Source organism: Cebidichthys violaceus, unplaced genomic scaffold, assembly GCF_023349555.1.
Source record: "Cebidichthys violaceus isolate CVI_PGR_0920_01 unplaced genomic scaffold, fCebVio1.0.p SCAF_105, whole genome shotgun sequence".
Lineage (NCBI taxonomy): Eukaryota > Metazoa > Chordata > Actinopteri > Perciformes > Stichaeidae > Cebidichthys > Cebidichthys violaceus.
Window position 1 is genome coordinate 409,357 of NW_027176269.1, and position 17,672 is coordinate 427,028.

Sequence of the window (17,672 nt, forward strand, 5' to 3'; positions counted from 1 at the left end):
GAACATGTGTTTTTGTCTTTGGAAAGGGATATCTGCCATTAAGCCAGTGTATTAACAACTATATTCTTTTTTCCTGGAATGGACAAAGTACCTTGGTATTTATATAAATACATTAACAGATCAAATGCAGTTTATTTGTAGAAACAACAGGGACAATATGTTTTTAATTGAAAGGTTTGGATGTGAGGGAAGTTGAAGTGCAACTGATATTTCAATTATCTTGAGGTACAGCTTGTATTTCAGTCTACATTTTTGTGTATAAAGAGATCTACAAACAGATTTTAAATAAATATTTTGCAAAAAATCCAAAGACTTAATTTGTGATTTTATTGAATTGTGTTTGTTTGTTTTATTGAGAGAAGCACTTGGGAGTTTCCCCTTCCTCTCACTTTTAAATGATCTTATTAGCTTTCATGTGCAGCTGTATTCCCTCAGTCCTACTGCATCACACACACATCCACACAGTCACACACACACACACACACAGTCACACACACACACACAGTCACACCCACACAGTCACACACACACACACACACACACACAGTCACACATACAGTCACACACACAGTCACACACATACTCACACACACACACACACATACAGTCACACACATACACACACACAGTCACACATACACACACACAGTCACACACACAGTCACACACAGACACACACACACACACACCCTTGTTAAGAATGGAAATTCACAACCCAGGTTGTTTTTTTGTACTTTTAATGTAGATAAGGTGCAGAGTTTATAAACCTTTTAATATTCATGTTTTTTATGTGATCTATTATAGACCACTATAGCGAGGTCAAAGGTCAAGCTGAGCGGGCGCCTCAGAGAAGAAGAGATATTAATGCTGTAATTTACCGTAAGCATTACTTTAGAAAAACTGAGTGAATTGACTGTATATGAGTTTATTACTACACCCAGGAATGTACAAGCAGCGGTGCTCAAACTGTGGCTCATGGCCTCCTCTGTGGGGCGTAGACCTGTAGAATGAGGAAACAAACAAAGTGATTTTGAACCAGCTAGTCTGCCTGGAATCAGATGCTACAAGATGGAGAGATTAGTAACCGGCAAGAGGAGGAATCATGATACTCGTCAAGTAAACATGTCGGAACCAGAGTCAAGAAAATGTAACAAAAAATCTAAAACATACATCAACGTTTTGTTTTTGCACGCCAGTGATTTGGTTTTGTATGGTGTAGCTCAACATTCTCTAATCAAAATAACAGTCAACATACACATGTTGTCACTAATATCTTCGCCCTCATGTTTTTGTTTCTTAATATAAATTACATTTAGTTTGCATTACATCCAAAGAGGGGCATGAGTTTGTGACCCACTGAACAGAAGTAGTCTGACAAAACACTCCCCACGCAAGATCCAGAGCCTTCTTGTATCACCCAATTTTATGAATTATAACTGTCGCCATATTATTCAAACTTAGTATTAAAAACATGGTTTGAATGTGTTTCTCTAAAAGCACCTGTCCTCCATAATCAGGCTGAATTTCTTGCCATGGAATGAGGCTGCCTGTTGAGGTGGAGCCCAGAGATGGGCAGTATTTCTATTACTTGTATTTGAAATATGCATTTCAATTACTTTTGAGTATTTTGTCATTTGTATTTGATAGGACCGATAAAAAATCAAACGTAATTTGTAACAAAATACTTTAGAGTGGAGTCATTTTGTATTTAAAATACTCAAAATACTTTCTCCACGAATCAAAAAACAGTTCAGAGTTCAGTCTTCAGATCTTTGACTGTCTGTGAAGATAAATATGTTTTCTGACTGTGACAGACGTCAATAGCTTGATGTATAATGTATGTCTGGTTCTGGCTACATAGACTATTGTATAAACATGGTGATGGTTATAATATCAAGCTAGCGATCGACGCTAACATGCTAATGACGCTAGCATGCTGTCTAGGCTAGTGTTTAGCAAGGTAGCTCATCAGTGTAGTAGCTAGCTGTAGGAAGAGGGAGACTGGGAGCTTGTCTGTTCATGATAACCTCATCAAGAGACGTCTGACCATCTCACCTCATTGTGTTACAAGTGATGCTGTGTCTCCTCAATGTGAAGGTCATAATGACATATCAATTACTGGCAGATAACATAGTTCAGTTAGCCAGGCTATGACAGTAGATGTCCATTTGTTAAAAAAACAAAATAACATTAAATATCCAATTTATTTTGTTAAAAAATCATATTATGAAAGTATTCTTAGTTGTATTATTTCTTTCCCTGTGTACAACTGGTTTTAATTATATTTTTTTGCTTTAATAGTGCACACAGCCCGACTTTGATACACAGCAGCATTCTGTACGTTTCTTACGATAGTGACGGTTCTCCGCAGTTGTTCTGGGATCTTGATAGCTGCTGTTTTTTTCCATATGTTTTTATTCCTTATTTAGTTTGTATCAGTGCTTTGTATGTGTCGAAGTATCTGTCTATCTATATCAGAGTGAAGGTTAGAATCCGGCTCCTCTGTATTTATTGTGGGCAATATCACATCTTGTTATATTTATTAATTAATGTTGTGTTTCACTAGTTTTAAAAATGTTGGCAACACAAAAAACGCAAGTTCCATACTGAATGTAGAGGCTGTGAATGACGGCACCAGTACAGATTGATACAACGAATATATTGGTTTTTTTAATCCGTCGCTTTCTTTTGAAAAGGCTGGCAATCGCATCTGGATGTTTACAAATGTCTTAAATCTACAGATACTCATTAGAAAGGACTTGTGATGCGTGGTACAGACCGTAGAGGGCGCCAGTGCGCCTCGCGGCGGAGAGTCTGCCGTTTAGAAGGGACAGAAGAAGAAGACGGTATAGGAAGTGAACTCGTGTGAGAATCAAAACACATGTGTTCATCAGTTTCTCTGCAGTTAGAAAGTGTTGGATTTCCCACCGTTTTCTTCGTGAAGTCGGCGAGAACATAAATATGGACGGTGAGTTTTATTTCCGAGAGGGAAGTAACGTTTCGGTTATGAAGTAATCATGACGTAGTTATTTCTGACCCATTAACCCGACATTAGTCAAACTCGCGTCAACGTTTCTAATCCAACGATACGTTCCCTCGCTTTGTCTGCTTTGACCCGGCTCGGTTTAACCTCTTTAACGTTATGATGTCTGTGTGACGTTAAGGGTCTACAGTCAACAGTAGGGATTCTGTTGAAGCAGTGGAGCTATACAGTAATATTTTAAATAATAAACCTGCATTCAAAATATCTAATACAAGAGTACAAATACAAGCAAAGCCACCTCGCCTGTATAACCATACAGGTTATATAACTAAAGGCTAACGTTAGCTTATGTAACAGTGGTGGGTCGTCAGCGCCAGCTTCCCATCTCTGCTGGCTTAAACAGATTCACAAAGTTAAAGCTATTTTATAACAATTATTTTTCCCATTAGCTCATTATCTCATTGCACAGCTCCTGTGTTGCTCTGTTGCTCTGTGGTGGAGTGCAGCTTGTTTTAAGTAGAGCTCTTATCCAATCAGAGTTCACCTCTTTGTTGTCTCTAAGTAAAACAAATCCGCCCGGAGGCCTTCAGACTCACAAGTGAATCCCTTTGCGGTTTAAGTGAATGGGGACGATATTGTTGATTGTCATCATCTTCAACCAATCAGGTCTTTAGTTTGACATGGTGGGCGTGTTCTTTGACGCCAGAGCTTCTAGCTGACCTACAACTACGTCAGCATTAAGGTGCAGCTTGATTGGTCAGTGGGCTAGCGTGACTGTTGTGAACTAGCTAGCACAACGTTGTAGTAGTAAGAGCTAAAGTTTAGAGATACTGTATGTAAGAAGTTTTTACTTGACATGACATTTTTAGCGTTTTGCTTGCTGTAGATTCTTTTTTTTTTAACTAGCATGTTTGTTTTTTAACACTCAATGGCTGAAGGAGGAGAAGAAACGGATTTGGTGGCGGATTTACTGGAGACGCCTTTCTGGAGAAGGACATTTGAGGAAAAGCTGGACATCGTCAGAAAGGGACGGCCAACCCCAGAGCTAGCAGCCCTGACCAAGCAAGGAAATGGATATGTGCGCCACTTTCAGTCCACCAACTACCGACGGTACTCCTGGCTGACGGCGTCGGTGAAGAGTTGCAAGTTGTATTGCTGGAAATGCGTTTTATTTTCAACTGAGCGTGTTGGTGTTTGGAGCCACGCTGGATTTGCAAACCTGAATTGCCTGACCAAGGCAGCAACAAGACACCAAAGCACGACGGGACACTTACAAGCTACGGTGCTTTCGAAAACTTTTGGGGAGACCCGAGTGGATCTACAGCTCAATGAACAGGTTCGCAGGGAAACGAAGCTCCACAACGAAAAAGTTGGGAAAAATAGAGAAATACTGAAAAGACTGATAGATTGTGTCATCTTTTTGGGTAAACAGGAGCTCTCATTCAGGGGACACGACGAAAGTAAGGAGTCCACAAATAGGGGCAACTATGTGGAGCTACTTTCCTTTCTGGCCGAGCACGACACAGACTTACACTTCCACCTTTCTACGAACCAAGTGTTTACCGGGACCTCGGGCACAATACAGAGCGACCTGATCAGTGCTGTAGCTGAAGTGATGGGAGAGGAGATCAGACGCGAGATAAATCAAGCACTTTTTGTCGCTGTTATGGTGGACGAAACCACGGATGTGAGTAATACAGCGCAGCTGGCGCTGGTGCTCCGCTATGTGACGGATACCGGCGTCAAGGAACGGTTTGTCAGATTTGACGCCGTCACCGGCAACAAGAGAGCCGATGACGTTGCTGCTCTTCTCGTCCGATTCCTGGAGGACCACGATTGTCTGGACAAAGTTGTGGCTCAGTGCTTTGATGGAGCAGCGGTCAACGCGTCTGGACTCAATGGAGTGCAGGCTAAAGTTAAAGAGAAGGCTCCTCTGGCTTTATTTCTACACTGCTATGCCCATCGGCTGAATTCAGTGCTGACTCAAGGGGCCTCAAAGCTGAGAGAATGTAAAACGTTTTTTTCACATCTCAACGGCCTCGCTGCGTTTTTCTCCAGGTCCCCAAAGTGCACACAGCTGCTCGACGACATCTGCCAGCGGCGTCTTCCTCGTGTGCCACCAACACGGTGGCAATGTGGCTCTGAACTGGTCAACGAGGTCTCTGAGAAGAGAGCCGCCCTGCAGGAGCTTTGTGAGCACATCCTGGAGCACCATGACGAGTACGACCAGGAGTCTGTGCGCTGTGCCGACGCATACAAAGCCCGCCTGGAGAACTTTGAGTTTACTTTTTTGCTGTCCACTTTCCATGGGATTTTTGAGTATTCGGATGTGCTTTTTAGAGTACTAGAGAACGAAAAACTGGACGTAAAGTTCTGTCTGAAAATAGTGGATGATGTTTGTTACACTATTGGGCGGGAAAAGGGACGGTTTGCTGACATTTTTGAGTCCACTGTCCACATAGCAGGTTCCCCAAGCGCACAAAGAGGCCAAGCAGAGGGAGACATTCGTGCACGGTACCAGAAACTCCACAGCGATATCTTGGACAACATTGTTGCCCAGATAGGAAATCGGTTCAAAGACCACGAGAAATTAATGTTTCTCTCCCTCCTCGACCCCCAGCAGTTTCTGGCATATCGGAAGAAGTTCCCGGATTCAGCGTTCTCCGGCCTAACGCAGAGTCACGGATCTCTGTTTGATCTGACGCGGCTGAAAACAGAACTGACTGTAATGTACGGCATTGCTGGCTTTGAACGAAAAAGCCCCGCTGATCTACTGGCTTTCCTTCAGCAGAAAGCTCTGGTGGAGAGCATGCCTCAAGTGTTCGCTCTGGCATGTTTGGCGGTGACGATCCCGATATCGACCGCCTCTGTCGAGCGGGAGTTTTCAGCCCTCAAACGCATCGAAGCGTATTCAAGAAGTACGACTGGGGAGCCTCGACTGTCATCGCTGGCGTTCATGGCCATCGAGAAGGACCTCTTGCTGGAACTGAACCGCACCGATGTTCTGTACGACCGCGTCATTGAACTCTTTGTTAACAAAGAAAGGAGGGTGGACTTTGTCTTTAAGTGAACAGCAGCTTTGTTTTTTTATCTCTGCAGTACTACTGTGTTCATTTGTCTATCGTGTGGAAGACTCGACCTAATCAATGATGTGGATAATATTCTGTTCTAATGTGCCCATTTTCCAGCATGCTGGTATCTCATGCTGCCTCAGCGCTCTCTGGAACTCTTGATTAAAATGTATAACTTCCACCTGTGAGTTTACTGCTTCAACAAATCCAGATGTGTGATATGAGAAAGGTCTGTTGCCTCTTTCTCATCCTCCACCTACAGTATTTAACATGTATGTCAGACATGTTTTCATTTTAAAGATGCAATATTCAATAAATGGTTACATGTAATGTCAAAGGGCCACAGGCGGTGCCGTTCCCTTCAGCTCTAAGATCAGAGGTTTTGTTGCTGTTTAACCACGTCGACCACATTCCACACTATAAGTAACTTTCAATGGATGTCGGTGAAACAAAGCTGCACACAAATCAAAGTGCAGCTCCCAACTTTCTTCAGGGCTCCAATGAGGCGGAAAATCACATGTTTTAGTTTCATTCTGATCCGTTTCAACTAGAACATGCTGGCTTTGATTGGCCGCTTTGTCGCTGGTAGTGTGAACATAGCGTAAACTAAAAGCTTACATTTGTTCTCGTCATGATTCTGCGTCGGCTAATGTCCGTAACCAAGGCTTTCATTTCTGTCTGAGTACACAACCAGCAGGCTACGCGAGGCAGCATCATGCAAACGCTTGCTAAACATTAAGTCTGTCTCCGGTCTGAGGAGCGTTTCAGCATCTTTAAGCCTGTTGTTTTGGTTTCACAGCCCACCACTTCTCTCTGCTCTCATTTACCCCGTTTCTGCTTCCCAGCAGGCAGCTGTTTTAATAATAATAAATAATAAAAAGTGAAAATATGCGCAGTGGAACCCGTAGCAGCTAAAGAACCAGATATTTCCCAAGAGAGCAAAAGTAGAGCTAAAAAAAAGTGAATGTTGTCTCGGGGCCACACGGTGTGTATCTGCTGCCTCAGCTGCTGCTGCTGCCAGGGGGCGGGGCTAATTTGAGATTGACGGGTTCCTTCCACAGAGTTGTCAGGTCTGGTTTATTCAGGGTTCGGTTCCATTTAGAGTCAAATAGACCACAAAGTAGGGGATGCTTTAGGGCGGGCTTACTGTGATTGAGCCGTATACGGCGTCTCTACGTCACTCCGCCGCATTCCAAATATGGTTGCAAAAAAAAAAATAATCCAAGATGGCGACGGCGAGAGGTTCTGCGACGCTGCTCACGTGAGCAGTGTGGTCCGGGCCTTACATGTCTCAGCTACAAACACGACTCCAAATGAATCTGATCTTCCTCCGCTGGATGTGTTAACGGGCAGCAGGTTGCTGAACTCGTCAGGTATATCACCTCTACAAGGTCATAACACGTCCAACGGGAGGGTTTGTTCGTGGAGTTTTGCCCCCAAATCCCTAAAAACTGATTAGATAAGGCAGCTTTAACAAAAGACGTCCCACGTTAAATGTAGCTGCTGAGCAGAGCTTAAACTGTCTGATCAAAGAGTAAATCAACAAGATGATGACTCGATGGCACATTATTGTCACGTTTTGATACTTGTATTGAGATTAAGCTCTCCCCACAGAAAGACGCTTCGTCTGAAACATGTCGTCAGCCTCTGTCTGAACCTTTTGAAGTGCGTTGCTATTATCAGTGGAAGTGAGTCTGTACTTTCTCAGTCTGACTTTGTGCTGAAGGGGATTTGTGTAACTAGCCAGACAGGTCTGTAAACACCCTCCCTCCCTCCCCCAGTCTGCTCTTTTAATGTGGTTCCGCTGAGGCTCTAGTTAGAGAAAGACATTAGAGACATGTACCCAAACCAAAGATTAAGACTGTGGAGAGGTTGTCGTTGGACAACTGCTAACCTCATTCATCAGTGCCCCAAAAAACCAACAAAATGATCTTATTCCTGGACGGCTAATTTTGTCAACCAACCCAAATCGATGTGATCACCAACCCCGACACCGGACCATTCAGTTCTCAGTGTTTGCACTTGTTCTACAACGGCTTCAGGTGTCCTCGTGATATCTAACTCTCTAGCACTGGCGGTATTGTCACTAAGTACATTATGTACATGATGATGGTGCTGGAGGTGAGCTGAATGCTTTTTCTCGTGTTCGCTTTAAAGAGAGCCAACAGCCTCTCCTGCGTTCTGGTCCAGTACCTCAGTAAGTTGATTAGCTGGTGTGTAATACTGGGTTTGTTTGTCCTGTTCAACAGAAGCGCTTGTTCGAGCCACAATTCCTCAGGATCTGGTGAAGGTTCTTGGCGTTGAGGTAAGCAGGTACCGCTACGTAGACGAAGGATGTGCTGTATAGTGTATGAAATGTCTTATTCCAGATGTGTAATCTCATGCAGACTACTGCAGAAAAGAGTGATATGAGATCCAAAACAATGTATAAATCAGCAACTATTTTGATAATCAGTTCATTGTTTTTGTTGTTTTTCTGGACTGCTGATCATGTAACCATAGTAAAATTAATCTTTGGATTTGGACTGTTGGTTGGATACAAGAAGACATTTGAAACTGGAAAATCCATTTTCCATATTTTTCTGACATTTTATATTTGTCTACACACGATCATCAAAAAATATGTTGATGTTCTTTTTAAATGTACGTTTTTCAACATATATTTATGTTTTTATAATGCTTTCATCAGTTTTTAAGATTGCACAAGTGAGATGCAAGTAAAACAACGGTCCATTTTATAGACCACTACATAAGTCTAAAAAGTATTTTATTTTTATTTTATAACGAAAAAATGCACATGCTTATTGTGACAATATCATAGAAATGTGTAAGAGGATAAAACGATGAAGTGATGAAGTTTTGGACAGACATGGATGTAAACTGCGAGGTGATAAAAACAGTATATTTAGTTATGTATATATTTACTACCTTTTCTAAGTAGCTTTAATTAACTAGATGTTTCCCAGAGTAGCTCAGCTGTAGTTCAACCTCTTCCACTGTGAAGTAACTGGAAGCTTAAAGTAGCGTCTCCAATCCTGCTTACAAGAAGAAGAAGAAAAACTACTCTTCTCATCTCTGTTAATGTCCGCGGTGTCACTCTCTCATTTCCAGTCTCGGCCCAAATATAAAGCCGAGGCCTTCACCCTGGCGTTCCTGAAGAACAGCATTCAGCAGAACTCGCACCACAATCTGAGGACCATGCTGACCCACAAGGCGGTGGTGCTGGGCTACGCCAGGCCCAAGAAGGACAAGTCCAAGAGGAAGAGCAAGAGAGCCAAAGGACTGAACGCTCGGCAGAAGAGGGCGATGAAGATCTTCCAGATCAACCCTGAGCACCAGAGGTTGGTGAAATGAGGATCTGAAGGATGAGCAGTCCCTGTTTAAAAACAGTCTGAATCGATTGTGACACGTTTCCCATCTAGCCAGTTGTTGACCTCCCCCCCCCCCCCCCCTCCCCCCATCACCACAGATACGAGCTCTTCCTGCCTCTGCATGAACTCTGGCGACAGTACGTCGTTGACCTGTGTAACGGATTGAAACCAACGTGGTAAATCAGTTTGGATCGATGCAGATTCCTCATTTCCGGCCTTTATGAAGCGATTTCTGAAGTCTCGTATGTTACGTTGTGTTTTTTACAGCAGTCCACAGTTTGTGCAACAGAAGCTTCTGAAGGCAGACTTCCACGGTGCCATCATCACAGGTAGATCTTTAACGTCTTTACACGTCCTTAGTTTGGATATATTTTAGTCTCAAAACACAGAAAAGCAAGACAGCAACTTAATAATGTGTGTAAAGCCGACATTCTGAGGGGTTAAACTTGTGCTGCATCCTACAATACCACCACTTTAATTCAAATTCAGCATCGGCAGATGTTCGTATGTGTAGGTCGATGCATCTGTGGATCTGACCGCTCACCAGCAGTCAGCTGCTGGAGCTGCTGCAGTGGCATATTTAGGCACTTCATAACCTTCAGCGCCCAATTTCTGCAAATGTAATCATCAAGTTCATCAACTTTGGCTCAAAGATTATCCACCAAAGCATACCGACTGTTAAAGCGACAGCGTGGGTCAGTTCAGTGTTCAGTGCTGTGTTCAGTTCAGTGCATGTTTTTAACACGGGGTAAGTGTGACATGTGACCTACTGAATGGTGCACATCATGTTGAACTGTGTCACCTGTGCTTTATTGGACCTGTTGTTCCTGAATACCATCATCTGGATGCAGAGTTGTACTAATAGTCTGCTTCTTCTTCTCTCTCTCTCGCAGTGGTCCGCTCTAAATGCCCGTCATATGTCGGCGCCGCAGGGATTCTAGTCCAAGAGTTTAAACACATCTTCAAAATCATCACCAAAGAAGACAAACTGAAAGGTAAGACCGCAAAACCCTTCAAACTGTCAGTCCACACACCACCACCACTACATGGCAGTACTCCGAGCATCACAGCCTGCGCTGCTGTTCATCAGGTTTTCTACTCTGTATCTACTCTTGCCTGCTATGCACGACAGGGCTGCATAGTCGGGGAAAGAAGTCAAATATGAAATGCATTATAAAGAAACAAATGTTAAATATCCTTTAAACTATTATATTTGGCTGCAAAATATTTACTCAAATGAAGATCAATTAACAAATGAATTGGCCTAAAAGTTAGATGCACCAGTGCAACCAAAGGTCACTGGATCCCTGGATGACAGTGTGACAGTTTAACAGTGTTCTGACTCAGTGTTCTGGCTCAGTGTTCTGGATCAGTGTTCTGACTCAGTGTTCTGGATCAGTGTTCTGGATCAGTGTTCTGACTCAGTGTTCTGACTCAGTGTTCTGGCTCAGTGTTCTGGATCAGTGTTCTGACTCAGTGTTCTGGCTCAGTGTTCTGGATCAGTGTTCTGACTCAGTGTTCTGACTCAGTGTTCTGGCTCAGCCGCCTAGCTGGACTTGCTCTGTCAAGGAAGCCTAGCGGTTTGTCTGAGCGCCTGCTTTGACGCCCTGCTCTTGTTCTTGTCGCAGTGATCCCGAAGAGGAACAGCGTGTTTGCGGTGGAGATCAACGGCTTCGTCTCGCACATCTACGGGAGCAAGTTTGAGCAGCGAGCCAGCGAGCGCTCCGCCAAGAAGTTCAAAGTGAGAGGAAGCATCGACTTGTGAGGCGTTGCCACGGGACCAGCGTGACGCAGAGACGCGTGACGCAGAGACGCGTGACGCAGTCACGCGATCACTTCTACTGCCGTCTATTAGAAGTCACAACGGCGGGGACACCAAACCCAATATGGACGACTTTCACAAATAGGTGTCACTTTATATTAAAGGTGAACTCCACCATACTGGCACTCAGTTGACTTGTCATGGGGAGTACAGTGATCAACGTTGTACAATGTCCTCTGTGTGAGGAGTCAAGTCTGATGTCATCAGGAGCCTGACGTTGGCGTGAGGCGATCAGCTGGAGGAGACGTCTCGCTCTGTGGAGGTGTGGGACTCTTGACTGAAGGCTGGGTTACAGAGCGGAGACCCTGGAGACAGCAGGCTAGTTTCATTCTGCTTCCTGGTCGTATTTATTTTAGGATTATTCGTTTTTTCAACCTCATGTTTTTTAAATGAAATGCATACTTTGTCATCGTTTAAAAGGTTGTGTTGCGCTCAAAGCCTTTGCACTGGTTCCCTCGAGACAAACATGAGAACAGAAGTTTTTTTATTTTGTATTAATTTTAATGGAAGAACACGTTAATTAATCGTTTCAAACGACTGTTTCAGCAAACTGTGACTCTCATGCTCTGAATAAATGTTGCTTGAGTTCAGCTCTCGGCGTTCTTCTTCTGCTCTCAGTGGAGTGAATGAATAACTGTCATTGAGCTGATTGATGACCTTTAGAGCGACATGTAGGCAGCCAGGTGGAGAAGATGCCCCCTGTTGGACAGCAGTATGTAGCTCACTGGTTTTATTATTCATCGTGTGTTGTACAGAGGAGAACAAAGCAAACATTTCGTTGTAACCACACAAGTGTACTGCACTCTTTTGTAACAGAAAGACGTGACGCACGGCCGACTATAAGCCGCGCACATCGCCGTGTGTCGGTACTTTCCTGAACTCAGCGGCAGGTGAAGGAGTTCTGCACGTTTTTCTCTCTCACATTCCATTTTGCTTCCCGGACTGCTTCCTGTTTAAAGAGAACCAGTCCAACCAGATACTGACAGAACAGTGACCTAGAACAGTGCTTGTTTTGACAGAGCAGAAATAATGTATTATTCTTTCTTCTTTTCATCGCTGTGCTATTTAAAGACGACCGTGTGGGTTCACGAGACATGCGGGCACACACGGGTGTCACTCGCATCAGATTATCTGATTGAAACGGCAGAATCCAGACTTCCAGGTTTGTAGCTGGTGCTTTGTGTGAAGACGAGAATACATCTCAATATAATGCACATCTCAGAAAGCCCCCTTTACAAAAACCTCGATCAACTCTCCTGGAGTACATAATGGAAGTGTTGCAAAAATGTAGTTTAGGTATTGTTGTGCAATGCCAACTAATGCACCGAGGCGCGGTGTCTTTTCACAGAAGACGTCTTGACGCGTCACACTGGGGAAAGCACAGGTGGAAATGATGAAATGAAAAAATGTCTGAACTCAGTTTGCTGGGAACACTTGAATAGAGCCGAGCCATCATTCATGTTATCAGACACACCTGCTGTTCTCTCTGTGACAAGGTGTGTGTGTGTGTGTGTGTGTGTGTGTGTGTGTGTGTGTGTGTGTGTGTGTACACACACACACAGTGCTGTGAAAAAGTATTTGCCCCCTTCCTGGTTTCTTATTGTTTTGCATATTTGTCACACTTAAATGTTTCAGATCATCAAATGTTTTTTAATATTAGACAAAGATAACCCGAGTAAATACAAAATGCAGTTTTCAAATGATGATTTAATTTATTAAGGGAGTAAAGCTATCCAAACCTACTTGGCCCTGTGTGAAAAAGTAATTGCCCCCCCTTGATAAATCATGAATCAACTGTGATTTTTTTTGGAAAGCTGAGTTCAATTTCACGATCCACACCCAGGCCTGATTACTGCCAGACCTGTTGAATCAAGAAATCACTTAAATAGAACCTGTCTGACAAAGTGAAGTCGGCTAAAAGATCTCAAAAAGCAACACATCATGTAAAGAAATTCAAGAACAGATGAGAAACAAAGTAACTGACATGAATCAGTCCGGAAAGACCCCAGAACAACATGTGAAGAACTTCAGGCCTCAGTCTCCTCAGTTAAGATCAGTGTTCATGATTCAACAATAAGAAACAGACTGAGCACAAATAGCATCATGGGACAGTTCTGAGGAGAAAGACACTGCTGAGCAAAAAGAACACAAAGACTCGTCTCACATTTACCAAAAAACATCTTGATGATCCCCGAGACTTTTGGGCAAATATTCTGTGGACTGACGAGACAAAAGTTGAACTTTTTGGAAGGTGTGGTCCCGTTACATCTGGAGTAAAACTGACACAGCATTTCATAAAAACAACATCATAGCAACAGTCACACATGGTGGTGGTGGTGTGATGGTCTGGGGCTGCTTTGCAGCTTCAGGACCTGGACAACTTGCCATAATTTATGGAACCCTGAGTTCTGCTGTCTACCAGAAGATCCTGAAGGAGAATGTCCGGCCATCAGTTCGTGACCTCAAGCTCAAGCACACTTTGGTTATGCAGCAGGACAATGATCCAAAACACACCAGCAAGTCCAGCAAGTCCACCTCTGAATGGCTCAAAAAAAGCAAAAAGAAGGTTCTGGAGTGGCCTGGTCGAAGTCTGGACTTAAATCTGATTGAGATGCTGTGGCTGAGCTTCAACAAGCCGTTTCTGATCAAAAACCATCCAATGTGGCTGAATTAAAACAATTCTGCAAATAACAGTGGGCCAAAATTCTTCCACAGCGATGTGAAAGACTCATTGTCAGTTATCACAAACGCTGGATTGCAATTGTTGCCGCCAAGGGTGACAAAACCAGTTATCAGGTTTAGGGGGCAATTACTTTTTCACACAGGGGCAAGTAGGTTTGGATAGCTTTTCTCCCTTAATAAATTAAATCATCATTTAAAAACTGCATTTTGTATTTACTCTGGTTATCTTTGTCTAATATCAAAATTAGTTTGATGATCTGAAACATTTAAGTGTGACAAATATGCAAAAAAATAAGAAACCAGGAAGGGGGCAAATACTTTTTCACAGCACTGTGTATATATATATATATATATATATATATATATATATATGTATATGTATATATATATATATATATATACATGTATATGTATATATATATATATATATATACATATATACATGTATATGTATATATATATATATATATATATATACATGTATATATATATATATATATATATATATATATATACATGTATATGTATATATATATATATATATATATACATGTATATATATATATATATATGTATATATATATATATATATACATGTCTATATGTATATATATATATATATACATATATGTATATATGTATATATATATGTATATATGTATATATATATATATATATGTATATATATATGTATATATGTATATATATATATATATGTATATATGTATATATATCGAGAGAGTGAGTCCTCAGCTCACAAACTTTCCTGACACCACAGCTGACAATTTTCACGATTCTTTTTTTTTTTTTTAATCTCCGTAAATGAAAATCAAAGAGTGCTACTCCTCAGTCAATATTCTTCAAGGCCATTATTTGAATTCATTCTTCTTGATTGCTAAATGCTAGAAACGAAGTCTCTAAAGTCATCATTATGAATATGAAAAGCTCCCATAAAGCTGAAGCAGATGAAGTCTGGAGTAAAGTTCCAGTAGTTATTATGAATGAGATTGTGGAGCCTCCTTACTCTTTCCACCTTGCTGTACTTTGTGAGGTTGTGTCTAAATTTCAACCTTTCATTTAAAATTCACCAGTTTGGTGATGGAGTGCATGTTGAGACAGCCATGAGTTGGAAACAGCGCGAGCCACACGTTCTTTTGAATGAACCGTCAGTCAAAACAACTTTCCTCCAGAAGTCCTTCCCGGTAGAGTCTGGTAGGTTCAGCCTGAAGACAGGACTTGTGAACAACGCCCAGCAGGACATCGTCACGGACTTCCTCCACCCGAACTTCTTCCTAAATGGGTTGTCTTAAAGCTGAATCTTAATCCGGGAAGTACCTATTGTGTCACCACGACGCGTCACCACCACTTCAAAAGGCGCCGCTGCGCTGCAGCTTGTGTCAGACTGCACGAGCACAGGACAGCGTCTCGCGCCCACAGAAACGTGGAACTATATGCAACAGAACGACATCAGCTCACTGACAACAGGGCTCTTGTTCACTCGTCAACTAAATACAAATGGGCACCATGGCGAACCAGCTGATGTTTGCCCAGGATAACCGGGACCGCATCCACGCCGTGGAGAACTCGTTCGGGCCGTCGGGGAAGCCTCTGTACGCGCCGGATCGGGTTCTGATCGGAGAGGGCAAGCTGATGAAGATGAGCCGTCGGGGGCCACAGCCCAAAGTCTTCTTCCTCTTCAACGACGTGCTGGTGTACGGAAGCATCATTCTGAACGGCCACTGGCACAAGAAACAGAAGATCATCCCTCTAGGTGAGCGACACGGACACACCTGAGGGGAGAGGTTCGGCATCACCGCTCGATCATTGTTCGGGTCTTCAAATGCTGTGACAGTAAACAAGTCACAGGTAACCAGTGCAAGCCAGGTACTACTGGAGCCTGCATAGAACCCAACAATGAGCGACAGCTAGTTGGGTCAGAGTACTTTGAAACGTAGCCAGTTACAGTATAAATAAACTACACGGCAACTTTGGCCATCAGGAAATGATTCTATTGGATTTGTTATCTTTAAACATCTCAAAACATTTAAAATGCCAATAAAATGCGTTGTGTGTATTCAACATTTGCAGTTGGTCAAATTGTGCACATATAGAAACGTGTTCACAAAGTGCAGGTCAAACGGGTCAAACTGGTTCTGTCTAACAACACGTCTACCTGGTGCATGAACAACTCACTGTTCTGTTATATGTGGGTCAGGGTCACATGCATTATATATGTCACTGTAATCTGATTGTGAGAACAATTTTTATATTTTTCAACCATAAAAGAAAAAAACAACTAAACTGCACTATTCATGTTGCGTTCAATTAAATGTATATTTTGCACAGAATAGAGGTGAACAAACTCTGTACTATTATTTCATTTTCATTTTATGTTTTTATTTCAGAGGACAGCCAGCTTGAGGACTTGGAGGACGGCGTACAAATGAGGAACCAGTGGTTGATCCGTACACCACGCAAGTCCTTCTACGTGGCAGCCTCCTCCTCTGAGGAGAAGCGAGCCTGGATCGAACACATAGAGGACTGCCGGTCCATTCTGCTGCAGAGCACTGGCTGCCGGCCCGGGTCCGACTTTGCCAACACCTGGATCCCCGACCAGGCCTCCGCGGTCTGCATGCGCTGCTCCGACAGGTTCACCATGACCCAGCGTCGACACCACTGCCGGAAATGCGGCTTTGTGGTCTGTGGCGCGTGCTCCAAGAAGCGAGCGGTGATCCGACACATTCACCCGACTAAGTGGTTGAGGGTCTGCACCATGTGCCACTCGAGTCTCTCGACGACCACGGAGGCGTCTCGCGGGAATGGGGGCAGCACGGAGAAGATCGGCTCGGATGAAGACGGGGTGGATGGATTGAGTGAGGAAGAGGAGGCCGAGGAGCAGATGGAGGACCATGATCCCGGCAAGTGGATGAACTCCCAGATGGACCCCTGGTCCACCTATGTCTACTTCAAGCCAGAGCACACGCAGCCCCAAACGTAAGAGCGTGACGAGCTGCAGCCGCTCAGAAGCAACCTGGTGTTGACCTTCAGGCCTCTCTAACATGGACTCATACTCCTCTCTAACATGGACTCATACTCCTCTCTAACATGGACTCATACTGACGCAGCTGTGTGCAGCAGCAGCAAGTTAAGAGGCATTCTCACTCCGCCATTAACGGAACAAGAAAACAATGTATTAAGTCAAAGAAACCTGTTTATATATTTATTATTTATGTTCATATTTTGTCTTTTCCCGTTATGCTGTCTGTCCCAGACTGTTGCTGTGAAGTCGTCACTCGATTGTCTCTGAGAATGTGCTCAGTCTGCTTTACTACACAGATCTCAGTCATGTGTGCATATGTCAATGTTTGTGTACATGGCAAAGCCTCACAATAATGTCTTTATACTTATTGCTCCAGACGCATCTCCCCAATCCTTCCCCTAACTGGCATCCAGTAAAACACAGAATTGATTTCAAATTATTACTAATTGGGTACAAGTCCTTGTCTGCTGAAAACTCGTTGTGATTACTCTGTTTGCCTAGTTGTGTAGTTGTGTTGATTTTGGTCATGTGCTTTAATTTGTGTCTGTCATGCATATGTAATTGTATGTATGTGTGTCTATCACAAATGTAAATGACTGCTTTATTTTATACATTTATGAGTATTGTTGGAGAAGATTTACATTGCCAACGGCTGCTTCTCTGTAATTGTTGTGCATGTGATAATAAAAGAAATTGATATGCA

The 17,672-nt window shown here is 43.0% G+C and overlaps 2 protein-coding genes across 2 annotated transcripts; both read left to right on the forward strand.

The window, feature by feature from the left end:
* The first annotated feature begins 2,839 nt into the window (after window positions 1-2,839).
* pop4 (POP4 homolog, ribonuclease P/MRP subunit) lies at window positions 2,840-11,837 on the forward strand. The gene is made up of 7 exons (XM_068731795.1): window positions 2,840-2,968; window positions 8,304-8,359; window positions 9,166-9,395; window positions 9,524-9,601; window positions 9,693-9,754; window positions 10,319-10,420; window positions 11,054-11,837. Exons 1-7 carry the CDS (start codon window positions 2,962-2,964, stop codon window positions 11,188-11,190), a joined length of 672 nt encoding a protein of 223 aa, XP_068587896.1. The 5' UTR covers window positions 2,840-2,961; the 3' UTR covers window positions 11,191-11,837.
* Window positions 11,838-15,318: 3,481 nt separating this feature from the next.
* On the forward strand, window positions 15,319-17,672 carry plekhf1 (pleckstrin homology domain containing, family F (with FYVE domain) member 1). Its single transcript, XM_068731806.1, has 2 exons — window positions 15,319-15,700; window positions 16,335-17,672. Exons 1-2 carry the CDS (start codon window positions 15,445-15,447, stop codon window positions 16,925-16,927), a joined length of 849 nt encoding a protein of 282 aa, XP_068587907.1. The 5' UTR covers window positions 15,319-15,444; the 3' UTR covers window positions 16,928-17,672.